This window comes from Molothrus ater, chromosome 1, assembly GCF_012460135.2.
Source record: "Molothrus ater isolate BHLD 08-10-18 breed brown headed cowbird chromosome 1, BPBGC_Mater_1.1, whole genome shotgun sequence".
NCBI lineage: Eukaryota > Metazoa > Chordata > Aves > Passeriformes > Icteridae > Molothrus > Molothrus ater.
In genome coordinates this window covers 80765814-80781306 of record NC_050478.2, presented here as the reverse complement: position 1 = coordinate 80781306, position 15493 = coordinate 80765814, and the positions used below count along the sequence as shown (strand labels likewise).

Here is a 15493-nt window from a genome sequence, read left to right as displayed (position 1 = left end):
TTGTTTTTTTTCCCTGTGTCTCTTAAGTGACCTCTTTAGATCTTGGGATCTATATCTGGGGTTGACAGAGGGTCAAAACTATTTTCTGAACAGGAGGAGACTGAAAATCATGTTCTAAAATTGCCCTGAGAAGGTATGAATAAATCTGTTGCTTTCTCAGTCAGTAAGCCTTAATGTATTCTGCTCTGTGACACATTTTGTTTTTCATGCTTGGTAGGAAGGCTATACCTATCATAAATCAAAGTTTTCATGTGATTTGAGATTTTACAAAAAAAAAAAAATCCCTGGGTAGGCCTGAGTTACCTATAATTGTAAAGCACTTTAATACTTTCAAAAAACATTACATTTGAAGGACAACACGAGTATGCTACTCTAATCATAAAGGGCTAGTGGGATCTTCCAAATAACACTTCTAACTGCAAGCACAGAGCTGACCTTTAGTGCTTGTCTGACTGAGAAGGCATCAGAAAAGCAATTTTCAGTCCCACTGTTAAAAGCAATATCTCCTAAAATTAACAGATTGGCATTGACCTATGTTATAAACTGAGAAGCACACATAAATATGATAAAACACACACATGCCAAAACCCTCAGTAGGTATTTCAACTACTTGATATTGATTCAGGGTCTTTGTTTTTCAAAAAATGCAGAATGCCAAAGAAGGTTCAGCAGCTTCAGTGCACTTCATAGACAGTGCAAGAGCAGTATTAATTTAGGATGCAAAGACATTGGCGTTACTCAACCAATCAACAGATTTAGTACTGTCTGACATTAAATGAAAAATTATGATTAACACCAACCGTTTGGATCATTTACTTTCCAGTATTTAAAAATGATGAATTATCTATTTGAGAATGAAGGTTTACATTTATTATTGGTGAAAAGAACTGACATATATATTTCAACTAAAAATATCCTGGTATTCCTATAATCAGATATCTGGTGAAGTTTAACAAAATAAAGAAAATTCAATTTTTTTAATGTAAAGCAAAAGGAAGTTTTTTATAGATAGCTGTATGTCACTTCAAATATTTTAACAGCAACAAAGGACATCACCTCAGTGATACATGAAAATTTTTGAAGCTGCAGTTCACTCTATTCAGTTAAGGGTATAATAAATGGGATTTAGTCAATGTGAACACAAACAAGATCAAAGAATTTTTTTTTTCCAATCATTTAAGCCCAAACAACAAAACAACTCTATCTGACGTTTCAGCTGTAATTGGAAATTCAAGAAGTTCTTTTTTATTGATGCTTGCTGTAGCTACCTCAGTTTGCCTCATAGAATAAACAAAAGGCCTCTTGTCAGATTAAAAATACATTTGCAGTTTATTATGTTGAACATCAAAGCTGATGACCTCTGCTCACAAGACATTCTATATAGTGATTGGAATATGAGGTGCTCTCTTCTTAGGAATGAGGTAATATCCTTCAAAGAATCTCTCAGTCCCATGAGAATTTTCTGTCCTGAAGTATTTTGGGAGCAAGCTACTCCCTCAAGAGCTAATGAACACATTCTAACAACATCCCTCTTTGGTAGGAAGTTTTGCTAACAGAACCCCAGGCACATAAAATTTAAATTTTTGTCTAAGTTCACAAACGCAGGCTATGACCTGCAGTTTAAGAATTTCAGTGAAGCAGAAAGGTGCACTGCAGAATCTTCCCTCAATCTCTCCATTTACATGAGTTTTATAAATGAAGTAAAAATCAGAACAAGTAAACACCTGCCTCACAGCTAATACACTTCGTATTACCCACAGATCAATATGCAAAACTTTATATATATATATAAGTATGTATTATGTAATAAATGAGAGTGTGTGTATAAATAAATATATAAATATACAAAATAGAAAATTATAAATAAATATACACACACACATATATATATATGTATATATATATATATATATATATGCGCACTGGTTTCAAGGCAGGCATTTCTGTTTTAGAGTCTTAGGTGCTCTTATGTCTCTACAAACCTGTGCCTTCTGCTGCCACCACTCTCAGTAGCTCAATACCAGCCATCTCTTTGTATTTTTAAACACATTTTGAAGATCAACTGATGGTCTTTACCTTAAAAGTTTCATTTGGCAGGTCCTTTTTATCAGGACTATGATTTTCCTTATTGAAATCATTTTGCTGCCAACCTTTTTAGTAGAGATATGTTGAGAAAGCACCAAATTACAGATACTGATATCAATCCAGGTTATTTTATTTCTATATATAGTGTGCAAAGTCTTACCATGGCTTGCTGGATGATGAGAACAGTAATAAAAAATATGCTCTACAATAGGAAAGTGATCCTCTGCATTCACACATCAGTCTAATAAATCAGAGAAGCAACTGGCAGGAGACTTATGAATAGAAAGAAATCCACTATACTGCTTGAAAAAGCTGCAAATGTATTTATTACCCATTCAAAATGTCACACTACCTATGCCAAATGACACTGTCTTTCAGTGAATTACCCTTCTTTCCCTACCACCAAATATTTTCAAACACAAAATATAAAGCTTTTGCAAATGTTTTGATACAACTATGACATGCTTTCCTCAGACCAGTGGAGAGAGGAAAAGTACAGTGAAAATGCTCTTTCTGTGTCTGCTGCATACCACAGAAAGTAGCACAAAGGCATTCATCTTGCACGCATAGTACTGCTTTTTTTCCCGCTCCTAACTGCATGAAAAGCATTTTCACCAGATATTCACATCTGAATTTTTTTGCTTATCAAATTCATTGCCTGAAATTCTTTTCTAGGTGCTTATTCTGGCTGCCCAGAGATGAAAAAGATAGAAACCTTTAGCCAGTATCCCATCTCTAGTGAGGCAGACACTGTAGGAATGAATGCTAAACCGAGATAATAGAGAGTCTAGACAGGTTCTTGTCCAGACTCCCTCCCTTCAGCCTGCAAGAAGACCAGAATCAAGATCCTAAACAGCAGCAGAACAAAGGTCAAATTCTGCATCCCAAAGACGTTTGTGAACAGCTGCTACCAGCTTCCACTGTAGTGAATAAACAGCAGAGTACAAAGAGCGAAGTTGCAATTATCCAAATAAAACACAGACATTTGTGAACTACTACTATTACCTAAATGTATTTAAAATTTTGGCTCACTTTCACTCTAAATAATTGTTGCTGACTATTACTATCAGAAAAACCTTAGAGGTAAACTTCTTGGAAGAGTGGGAAAAATACTGTCCTTTTGGTTAGTCCGTGGAGAGGGAATAACTGGCCAGTGGGAGAGGAGAAACACAAAAGCAGTGTAAAGCAGTGTTGAGATGAAATCACTCAGTATTAAGCCCACAATTTCGTAAAATAATGTTTTAAGTCACCTTGTAAATTTGCTTGATTCAATCTCTTTTCAAGATGAGATGTTACAAAACAACTGAAAACAGTAAGGGAAGAAAAATGTCTAATTTTTGCTTACCCAGCATTAACTCAAAAAAACCCAACCACAACTAGATGTTCCATTACATTTATGAAATAATACACTCTCAGTTACTTCTTTTTAAAATCATGTCATTTTACATGACTAAAGCTTTTTTCCAACAGAAATAATTCTTGCCATAAACCCAAGGCATTTATCAAGATCCTTAGCAGAGCAGAGGATTACAAGACAAGGACTGGCCCTAGCAATCTCCCACTACTTTGTCGTGCAATGTTCATTTAACATCCCAACTAAACATCCTAAATCTGCCTTTCCCCCTTATAAGAAATGTTACTCCTGCGGGGCTTGTCATTAATTCATTTATTGAACAAATGGAACATTTTCCTTAAGTCAAGTGAAATATATGCCAGGTACACAGTAAATCATTATTATAATTCAGGCACAGTATCTTGATGATGAAATCAAGAATAACCTTGGTTTAATGATCCCAGAAGGATCCCAGAGTGTGAAATGACACTTTAATGCTACAGAAAGCACATATTATGGGGACACAGCACAGCACTCAGTGACAGTCATTAATACTCAGTCTCAATCAGTGTAAAGACTGTGCACAAAACAGAGATGAAAAGAGAAATATCATCTCTCATCAGAAAACAGAACTATAATAAAATAGTACTGTGTAAGTAAGATGGCAAAAAGAAACACAGAAATGCATTCAGAATTGCTTTTGAAAACAAGACTGTCAGTGTAAGATTTAAATGCCAGATAGAAAGCACACTTTTATGCTTTTTTCCTGTGAAAAAGTGAAAAGGTCTACCACTTTATCATTTTATCTGGAAGTTACTTTATCATTTTATCTGGAAGCAAAATTAAGACAATATATTAGCAAGAAAAAAAGAGTGATATACTTTCATAAATATTATTTGGTAATGCAGTGTTGGTCTCTAGACCGAGAAACATAATTACAATACTTTATGTGAAGTGAGTGAAACTGGGTTTTTATTAGCATTGTAATTAAGACCACTCATATTTAGATGGTCTTAACAGTGTTAACATAGACTGTTGTGTCAAGACCAATGTAGCCATTTCTGCCTCACCTGTTCTAGTTAATATTAAAGAGGAAAAATTTTCATCCACAGGCTTGTACTATATGCAAAACTGAAAGAGGAGAGAGGGTATCATGGAGATGGCATAAAGGGACATCCAGAACAGACATATGAGACACTTCAAACTGGCACTGTAGTTACTGAAATGCTGTCATATAAACTCTCTTGTACACCTGTCAGTAGAGAAGAGCTTGAAGCACAGATATCACTGCTTTGCTCAGGAGAGACAAACCATTTATATCTGTCTGTCTTAACAGAGAAAGAGAATTCAAGCTACTGACTGCTTGATAAAATGGAAGGGAGCAGACTGATCACAAGTGGTTACACAGTCTAAAAGATGGGATAAAAAAAAAGAAGAAAATCAAAACCAAGTAGAAGTAGCAGAAACAAGGGCTAGTCTACTACTAAGCTTTCTAAAAAATTTCTGTGGAAAGAAGGTGGGACAAGCCATAGTTAGTGTATCCAAGTGATGGGATTTTGATCATGTGAGAATAAAAGGACATAATTTCTATTTCAAACAAACAGTGGATTAATCTTTCAGCTGTCCCAGGTGCTTTAGAGATCTTCCAATAGGACAAGGGAAAAGATATCTTTAGCCCCTCTATCCCACTTCAAATTAGTGGGACTGCAAGAATACCAAAAGATGTAAGATGCCAGGCAAAGTGCCTGCCCATACAAAGTGATGGAATAGGAAATTCCTTGTTTTGCTGTGACAAATTATTTCCTTCATTTGCTTTCCTAGTGTGTGTGGCTTTTGCTCTCCTTATCGAAGTGCCTTTATTGCATCTCTTGAGTTTTTTCACTTTTACTTTTCACTTTTTTCACTCTTCCATCCCACTGTGGGGAAGTGAGCGAGCGGCTGCGTGGGGTTTAGCTGCTGGTTGGGTCAAGCCACGACAGAGGAACAGCCCTCAGAAATGTTTTCATCCTGAAGCCACGTAGGAGTTGATATTGACAGGTTGTTGCCAACTTAGAACCCTTAAGAAGAATAAAAGGAAATAATAATAACAATAAAAAATTAAATCCCCATTTACAAGAGTGACCATCATCATTCAGAGCTAAAAATGGGCCACGGGTTTCAAACTTAATCAAATGCTTTTACTCTAAACCCTTTTTATTTCAAGTACATGATGTGTACAGCTTTTACTTAACATGTTTGTTATTTGTAACACTCTCACATATTTACCCCTTTTTCTTCTCTGTCTGATGATACTGAAACATAAATATGTGGGGATTTTTTTTCATGTCACAGCATAATAGGAGTGTATTTGAACCATAGGCGTGCTAGAGAAAGCTACAGCAATGGATACTTGAATTGATCAAATGTATCACTCCTGTCCCAGTTTGGTTTTCCAATTATCAACTGCCCGGTTGACCAAATGTCATTTAGTAATTACAGGTCAGTTATTTGACACTCAAAGTTACTTCTCATGTAAGGTATATGCAGTACAACAGAAATACTATAACAGTGCAGCCTCTCTTGGCTGAAATGCATTCTTTAAGTAGTTCAAAAGCTCTTTGGAAAACTAACATTAAAATATAAATAAATTTTGAGGTAGAATGAAAAATGGCATTTCTCATTCTAAAGAACAAAAACCTTGAACATAGTGGGACAAGAAGTAATCATATATCTATTTGTATGCCTTGTCTTCCTTGTCTTACTGTGAAGAGTGAGACTCCCTGGTGGTGTTGATGGTTCTGCATGGAAGTTGCACCTAACTTTCTCTCAGTGTAAAATCATATCCTTGAATAACAAGATGCTAAGAGTGGAAAGCCTTGCTGCAGAAACTATTTCAACAATGCAAACTAAGACAATTTACAAAAGACAAATCAAAGGATCATTTCCAAAATGCTTTGAGAGCAAAGTATTAAACCCCCAAACAAGCAGCATTTTGTCTTTGAATATTTGACAGTAAATAACCTATCAATAAAATCTTCCAACCTTTACTGCAAAACTATATACCAACTGTTGATTGACTTCTTAGAAAACAAACCAGAGATCAGTAAGAACCCAAAAGGTAAGTCTTGTAAAATCGTCAATGAGAAAATAAAAATTAAAAAAAAAATAAAATTCAAACACTGTTTCTGGGTATGCCACTGGGTGCTGCTTTACTTCAGTTAAGTAATTTCTACCAGTAAAAACTCCACAGAAAGTGTATTGAAAATGGATTGCTTGACATCTGCCTGCAGAGATGAACACAGCTGCCCAGGGGGATGGGGGCACAGACCCAAACTGTACTGCAGTAATCCAAACACAGGTAAGCAAAAGCATGAATATCTCAGTGTTTGTTTTAGTAATCAGGTACAGGCAAGCACCTTTTAATATAAAAAATCATCACTACAATAGGAAATTACTTGTGAAGCCATTGAGGGAAGTAATTTTTCAAAATTGTGATTTTTTATCCATCAAGTTATTTTAACATATGAAAATTATGGTTATCAAAATACAAACAAAATGTTTATGATCAAACATGGATGTAAATTTTCTCCAAAGATATACAGGCATTGTCTGCAATAAAATGCACTCTCAACAAATGCTGTAGAGTCTCTCTGCAATTACTACATTACTTTTCAGTATCACCTGTGAGATACTTCTTTCATTTAAATTAAATACTATGCCTATATCTTCTTGTATGCAGAAATTAAAGGAGTTCTCATAATGTCTTTAATGGAAAACTGACAGGATCACCAGTGTAGAAGCCACATTCCAGTCTTTAACTGAAAACATTTTAGAAGTAAAAGGAGAAGAGCAAGGCTATGTATGGGAAAGTGAATCCAGAACTATAATTCTTACTGAAACACATAGGGGGAAAAAAAGAACATCAAGTCATTTGGGTTAGAAAAGACCTTTAAGATCATCGAGTCCAACCATGAACCCAGCACTGCCAAGTCCACCACCAAACTATGTCCCCTAAGTGCTACATCTACATGACCAGCCCCTTCACCTGCTGCCCTTCTCTAGACACGCTTTGGCACTTTGATGTCCTTCTTGTAGTGAGGGGTCCAGAACTGGACTGGCACTCAAGGTGCAGCCTCACCAGTGCTGAGTGCAGGGGGACAACCACTGCCCTGTTCCCGCTGGCCACACCATTTCTGGTACAGGCCAGTATGGCATTGGCCCTCTTGGCCACCTAGGCACAGCTGGCTCATGTTCAGCTGGCTGTTGACCAGCACCAGGTGGAGATCCTTTCCTGCTGGGCAGCATTCCAGCTTTTCCAGTAACTCTCTTTCCCAAGCCTGCAGCATGGTAAGATAACCTGTTTTCTCTGACTATCCTTATGGAAACAGAGGGGAATCTTGCAGTGTAGAACTCAAATCAAGATACCCTCTGAGGATGATGTGAGCACTTCCAATCACCCTTCTGGATCCTTCAAATACTATTAAGATTTCTGTCAGTCAGCATATCTAAAAGCAACTTTTTCTCCATCACCCCATACTAAATGCAAGTATTCCCTGGGAGAAAACCATGCTAGAAACAGGTATGTGAGTATCCTTGATCATCAGGAACCTAGCAGTGCAATGGACAACATCGAAGTTACGACAACACTGCAGCTATGTGTATTATAAAGAAGATGAACAAGGGGCTAATGGAGTTTATGTCCACTGCCTGATACGTGAACAACCAGGGTACTACATTGGAAGGGTGCTGGGCACAGTCTAAAGAACTTACAGAAGAAGATGCAGAAATACCTTTAGTGTAATGACAAAATGACTGTGAATGATGGGCTTCAACGAGTTGGGAAAATAGATGCTTTCAGTGTGCAGTCAATCAGTTTTTACAACTCCATGTGACAGTGTCTGGACTGATACTTTTCTTCTAAAGGGAGTTTATGGAAATGCTCTCCAAGATAAAGAGGACACTGTCCAATTCAGCAGTATTAATTAAGGATGCAAGGGAAGACTTCAGGCAGGACAGTTCAGCAGTTGCTGTTCTTTTATTTGGCATCTTTGAATTATTTTCCTGAGACGAGAATCTCAAGTGTTGTGACTTTGCTGGCAAAAATTAATTTCCTAGCTTGAGGAAGGGAATCACTGGTGCCAAAACCCCCGAGTGAACTGTTACACCTCTGCAGCTGATGGCAGGCTGCCATTTTCCATGAGGGCAAAATGGTGTTGGTGTGTGAAACTGCACAATTCAATCCTTTTATATGGTGACCTCATGCAAAGGAGGAAAATGTCATTATAGGAAGAAAAGAATGCTGTGGAAGAATGAACCCTGTGTTTAATAGAATGTGCTCTTTTAAAGAAATTTTCTCCGCAGAGTATTTAAAAATGCTTCTCCTTTCCTATTATCCCCTGTCTGTTCCTTCTTGGCATCCAGGAGCAGCTACTCTGGCCCTGCTCACAATCTCAGCATTGTTGGTGTAAGAACCTCTCCTGAGGAGAAAAATGACATCTGAAAGGGTCTTCTTGTGCTCTTCAGCCTGATAGGCTTTTCATTTGCTTTCAAATATCTGATCAAAACTTCTTCCCTCCTTCCCTTTTGCTTTTAAGTTACATTCTTCACTGTTACCAGTGAAAGAATAATTTATAGAAGAATTTACTGAAGTATTCTGAGACTCTCAATTTTGGAATTATTATGCCTAACTGTAATGGGCTGCCTGGCAATTTTTATAATCTTTATATTATGACTTCTGCCTCCCTATGTCCCCTTCTACTTATGTGAGACCTTCAGCGATGATTGGTCACTACTCAAAGGAAGATGAAAAATCTAGCTATCAAACAATAGCAAAACCAATCCAATTTCTTCAACTCCATTCTAATATCTGCTGCACCACATAAGCACCCAGCACATGGAATAAAAATGAAGGCACAGAATGAGAAGCACTACTGAGAACATGTATAGCACCTGCCTTGCAGTCAGCAAGACTCAAGGAGACTCAAGAGCAGCATTTGTGAAAAACTTTCAGATTAGAGCAGCAGTTACAACTGCACTTAGAAATAAAGACTTTCACTGAATGGTTTTGAGCAGCATAGAAGTGGCAGCACCTGGAAGAAGTAACACCACCATCTTTATCAATGGCCAGTATTTATTGCATTTGCCTATTGCTGTTCTGCTGTGATCAGGGCTAACAAGGGAAAAATAGAAATTCTTCCAGAAATACAAAACCTAATTCACTCCAGAAGCTGGGTTTATTCTGTGAGGAAGAAAATGACTTCTGATAACCTTAGCATTCAGCCTGGGACATCTTCACATAAACAGTTACCAACTTTGTCTGAAGTACTTTAAGATAGAGAAGGGGATTTGCAGACCTCATTGCTGCGTAAGACTGAGCAGGACATTTACGCTGATGCAGCAATAAAAGCACATTTCCAGTGACATCACCAAATTCATAAGCACATCTGTGATCAATGTGCTCTAGAAATAACACCTATTACAAAGAACATCGTCAGGAAGGGAAAAATAGCTCCAGTTTCCCTAGTCATACATCCAACATTTTTGACTGAGCATCTTTTTCTCAGATGTTTTTTGGAGAGCATTTCCACTTCCTTTTCTTGGAGGGAGGGTTCAGAAGAAGCAAGGGGTAGTGTTCCACACTTCAGCCACAGAAATTGAAATATTTTAGAAGATAAAAACATAATAGTAAAACCATAAAAGATACTAGGAATCTCAGAAATGCATATAGTCACAGCTGCTGTTTTCTATTTCTGTCTAAATTTTAGGTGACACTCTTCCACAAAAGGAATATAAGGGAGGCCTTTGTCCTACCAAGTACATGAGGAGAAATTTTATACATATCCCACTAATTTATGAGAGTAGGACAAGTCTGTCACTATACAAAAACAATGGTTAGGTTTAGAGGAAAGATCATTAATCATCTTTTCGGATAGGTGATACAGTATAAATCATGTTTAAAAGAATAAAAAATTAAGTATTTCAGAACAGTTATTTCCAGAAACTCTGGATGAAATAGCCATTCATTGCAGTGTGAGAATTTGATGCTCAGTAGTGATAAAGGTAAGAGAACTTTTTTTCCCTGTAAGATAATTCCAGAGTTACTTTAACAACTGCCATTACATTTCAAAATTCAATACAACCTGGTAAACAAACTAAATTATTGTATAATATTATTCTTTCTGTTCATGCATGATCAAGTGTACATTAAAGATTAACACTTAAAAAATTATTTTGTGAATTCCATTTGCCTTTTCCTCAGTGGCTGTCAGGCACACAAAATAGCAGCAGCTATTCTTTACTTACACATACTTATGTTTGTCCTTTCTCTAGGATTTGAATGACCACCAAGACAGTTTCTCATCTTTAGCCCAAGTCCTTTGCTATATTAAAGCTAGGTATTTCATCAAAGAGCATTTTTCTCTGCTTCAAAAGAATTTTTGGAATTTTTTTTGCTCTGTAATCTCAGTAAGAGATTGTAAGGAAAATATACTGCATCCTGGTACTTTTTTCCTTGTGTCAGAGCTGGCAAGATTCCCTGCAACCATGTGCAGTAGGACTGGAATGCTGCTAGGAGGAATTCAGTATTAAATGTGGTCATTCTCAGACAGAGAACTGGCCATGACACACAACTACAACACAAATACTTTGCAGAAAAGAGAATTTTGGTATCAGTGTGTATTATTTAGGTGTATTATTTATAATTCAACTCATAATTCAGATACATCCTTAACAGTTATCACAGGAGTAGTTCTGGGCAGGTTTGACAGGACTGCTCAAGTTCCTCTGGCTAGGTATACACCTATGAAGAATCTGAGATATCTGTTGTGATATCTCCTTATCAACAGGATTTTGAACCCTCACAAAAAAGGCTCCTTGAGAAACTGACTCAGTAGAAGGTCGAGCAGGCCCTAGGTACACTACTGAGCCATTTGGGTAGATCCTGATCCCAACAAGTAAACACAGAAACTGTTTCAAGTGCTCTGCTGAGGCATGACCTAAACACAACAGGACTTGCCATTAAATAACAGAGGCTGGTACACAGATAGATACAGAGAGAGATAAAATAGTTTGATAATGTTGGGTGCTTTAGACTGAACAGCTCCACAAAGCATTAGGAAAGTATTACAATACATCCCATTATTTCATCATCTTACAAAAATCCAAAGTACCAGAAGTTTGAAAGCTTACTCTTAGATGAACTGTTTTAAGAAAGGTACTTTGGTTTGTTTACATAGCAGTTTGCATTATTACATAGTGAGGGGTATGTAAAAGTCCTGAATAATAACAAATGAAATGGGGGAAGCCTTGTTTTATCTGCTATCCTTTCTCACAGAAGAAGCTCTGAATGCTGCCTAGTGCTCTACTGTTGTATTTATCTACCTTCACCCTCCCAGCTCATGAGCCTGAAGCTTACAAGGGCTGATGTCCAAAGGCTGTTGGGACAGGTGAGATCAACAATGATCAGACCCCTTTTTCCTAAATGGTTAGCAACAGAAATTAATCCATCTGCCTCCCTCAAATGGGACAGCTACTTGAGGGGTCTCAATCTATGGCTAACAGGAGCCAGCAGAGATTGTGCAATGAGCAAAGTGCTCTAATAATTTAACTTCCTTTCTCAGAGATTTACCAGTTCCTTCACTGAAAAACTAATTTCTGAATATGGATGAGAGTCGAGTACAGAGAGAGCACACAGTTAAAATTTTCAGTGATACCTGTACCAGAGTTCTCTTCTCCATTGCACAAACATTCTTCACTTTACACTCATGCAAATATTTTTTTTATTATTATATCTAAGATGTTTGAGGTGATGTTTGCAACCAGTGCAGCTCTGCCAACACCAGCAGACTACATGCTTACCCACTAAGGAATTTCCTGAGCATGAAGAAGCCTGCAAGGGAAGGTTCTATAGTGGGACAGAACCACTGAGTGGGTTGTGCTGAGGGTGAGGAAGATGAAGCACTGGCAAGCCAGCATCACTGAACAGTTCTGACAAACAGGCAGAAGCAGATCTTGATCTCAGTTTCCCTTTACATGCCAGGCTAAAAGGTGCCAGTAGAGGCACAGATTTATGTGCACACCACATGTCCCTGATTAGCAGTGTCTCTGAGAGGGCCAGGGGAAGCAGCTGGGGCTGGTAATGGCTTCACTCATTCAATTTTAATTGACTGCTGTGTGTTTGTCAGATCCCTCAGAGCTTCTGTTTAACTTGTGCCAAAAGCTGTGCTGGTCCCATTAACCACAGGGAACAAACAAGAAAGAAATACCTGTCAGCTACAGGTACAGAACAATCTCTATACTGATGTCTGAATTACATTTTAGATACAATCTGCACTGAATTCCAAGATCATAGACCAATGAGCACCATTCAAGCTGCAAATACAGCCAAATTAAAACCTATTCACACAATTATGCATTAAAGGATGCTTTGATTTAGAAATTTCTTGCTTAATTTTCATATTCTGTGCTTGTATTTAGTGTCTAGATGGCTCTCAGAGAACCCTAAGGAAATGCCCATATGTTTCAGACAGATCAAGACTACACCACTAGCTGATTACTGAACAACTATGATACAGTGTTTAAATGGTATGCAATCAATCAAACCATCCCAAAGAAAATAAAACAATGAGTTACAATAGTATTTAATGCATGTTTTTCATTTTGTAACAGTAACAAATGACTTAAGTGAAAGCTTTAGTAACGAAAGAAAGTCAGGCATATATCCATGATGTCTCTTTTAAGCTTTTTAAAACACATATAAATAATTGTTGATGATAAATAGCAGACAGCAATACTGCTGGGAAAAGGATTTATAAATCTTACCTCTGCTTTTATTTTATTGTCTCCGAAACAGAGGTGTTGTAAGTAGGCTGCAGCATTTGACTGTACTGAGGGAAATTGATGTTGTAACATCTGTATAACTTCTGGAAGCTCTGGATCCCGCCATCCAAACTCTCTGTGCAAAAGCAAAAACAAAAAACCATCAAAAAATCTGCTATTAGTGGATAAATGTGCCAACAGTAGGTCAACAAAGAAGACAGAAATGTGTAAATAACATCTTTTTTGTCCCCACTTTGTCAAAGCAAACATTAAAATCAAATTTGAAGCTATTTGTCATTTTAAGCTGTACTCCTCTGGAAAAAGAATTAAACAAAGTATCACTAGAAGAAGTAACTGTGGAAATAGTTCTCTAACTGATTAATTTTTCTAAATAAAGAGGCTACGTGAAATCTTAGTATACTAAAAGAAAGAAAATGCATGCTGAGATCACCACAAATGGTTTGCTATGAAATGCTAATTTGCAAAAAAAGTCCTTTGTACTTATTGCTGTATCTATGCAATACCAATCACTATCTTATAACGAAAGCAATGACCAATTTTGTCTTTTGTTTGGAGTTTTTTTTCAGATACAGTCAATGTAAAACTCTTACACATTTCTGGCCCTACTTGAGCACTCAAGTCTCTACACTTTAATCATATAAAACATGAAACACTGTTAGTATCACATAAAAGAACTGAATTCAAGTATGCAGAACAAGTTCCAGTATGTATTATGAAGCTTCCAGACCTGAACTTAAAATCAATCCATCACTTCAGGTGTATTTTTCCACTCTGGGTTTACAGGTAAAATCATTCATGGAAATGGTTTTGGACTTCATGTCCCTAAAACCAGAGATACACATAGCCTCTCTATATGATATACTTCATTATCATATGCCTTTTCCCCAAGAGCTTATTTTTTGTGCCATATAAATATTTTGATCATTTTCCATCTAGTGATACATGTTTAAGCTAAAAAAGGGAAATTGGGGAAACTCGGAAAAAGAGGTAACTTACAAAAAAGTTCTCTGTTCCAGTTACCATGATCATCTGGGATCTCATTGACAAAAAAAAACCTGGCAGACCTGTTGCAGACTCCAGCTATAATATTTGGCTAAAATAATACTGATCACCAGTCTCCTTCCTAAATTATGAAGATTTTTCTGCACTGAGACCAAGTTTACGTCACTAGGAGAATTCACAGCATCTCTCCAATCTGTCCCAAGCACACTTTAAATACAACAATTGCCCACAACATTTCAGGGAAGGAAGACTTATCTTACAATAATAATGAATTGCTACAGAAAGAGGGATTGTTTGTTCTTTTCTTATATGTGATGTTTGCAGATTGAGTGTTGTCACTACAGTTGTGTCTTTATGGAGATTCAGAATATTAATATGATATGTAAAAAACCACTCAGAATTTCATTGGTTATTTCTCCTCTGACAAAACTTAAGTTAACTCATAAATATTAGAATTCGCATTAAACATTTAATACAAAGAAAACATAAAGATGTAGTAATAAATCACATATGGACTATTCCAATGAATTTTTAGATTATATAGACTGTTGGAAATCTCTGCAAGAGACATTTGCATAGGTTCAAAAAGATTTTAACATTTAATTGATATTTTGAAAAGTTAGAGAACATTGTAAAAAGTATCAGGGAAGGCTACAGACTTCAGTAGCCAAAGATTGTGAACATCACATTTCCAGTTAACCATAACTCTGTCAACAGGTGAAAAGGAAGAGATTCACTGGCACTGCTTTTTTTAAGTTTGAATTGCTAGAGATCATAGAAACAATATTACCTGACAGGGCATCTTCCTCTTACATCTGCTTTCTTTCAATTAACAATATTAACACTTCCTAACAGGTTCTTCAAACTTATTAGACCTGCATTCTACAAAAACAGCTCTAAACAAACCAACGACATCTTCCAGATTTTTTGTTTAAACAAAAATAAAAAATGAGAGCAAAATCCAATAAACTAGCTGAAGACAAATTAATTATCCTATCTCCATTTCTTATTTATTCTAATTTTCAATCCTAGATGTCAAATGCTGGTATGGGTATTTTGGAGATTACACAAAATACCAGAAGAAAACAGCCTGAACGACAAGACTACAGTATGTGTTGAAGTGTGGGAACTTCTACCAACAAATTCTCTCAAAAAGAAAATTTCCTCCTTCTCAACATGTGTATTACTTAATCCAACCAAGAAACAAACCAACCAAAACCAAACTAAACAAAAGGCTCATTATGTGCAGTGGTAAAT

At 36.7% G+C, this 15493-nt stretch overlaps 1 protein-coding gene across 7 annotated transcripts in view; it reads right to left on the bottom strand.

Annotated features, from left to right (window-relative positions):
• CTNND2 (catenin delta 2) overlaps positions 1-15493 on the bottom strand; it is a 637277-nt gene that overhangs the window by 149198 nt on the left and 472586 nt on the right. For all 7 annotated transcript variants that reach the window (XM_054516522.1, XM_036404384.2, XM_036404386.2 and 4 more), the window contains one exon: positions 13217-13349. In XM_054516522.1, coding sequence (XP_054372497.1) covers positions 13217-13349 — 133 coding nt within the window. The remainder of the gene's footprint in view (positions 1-13216; positions 13350-15493) is intronic.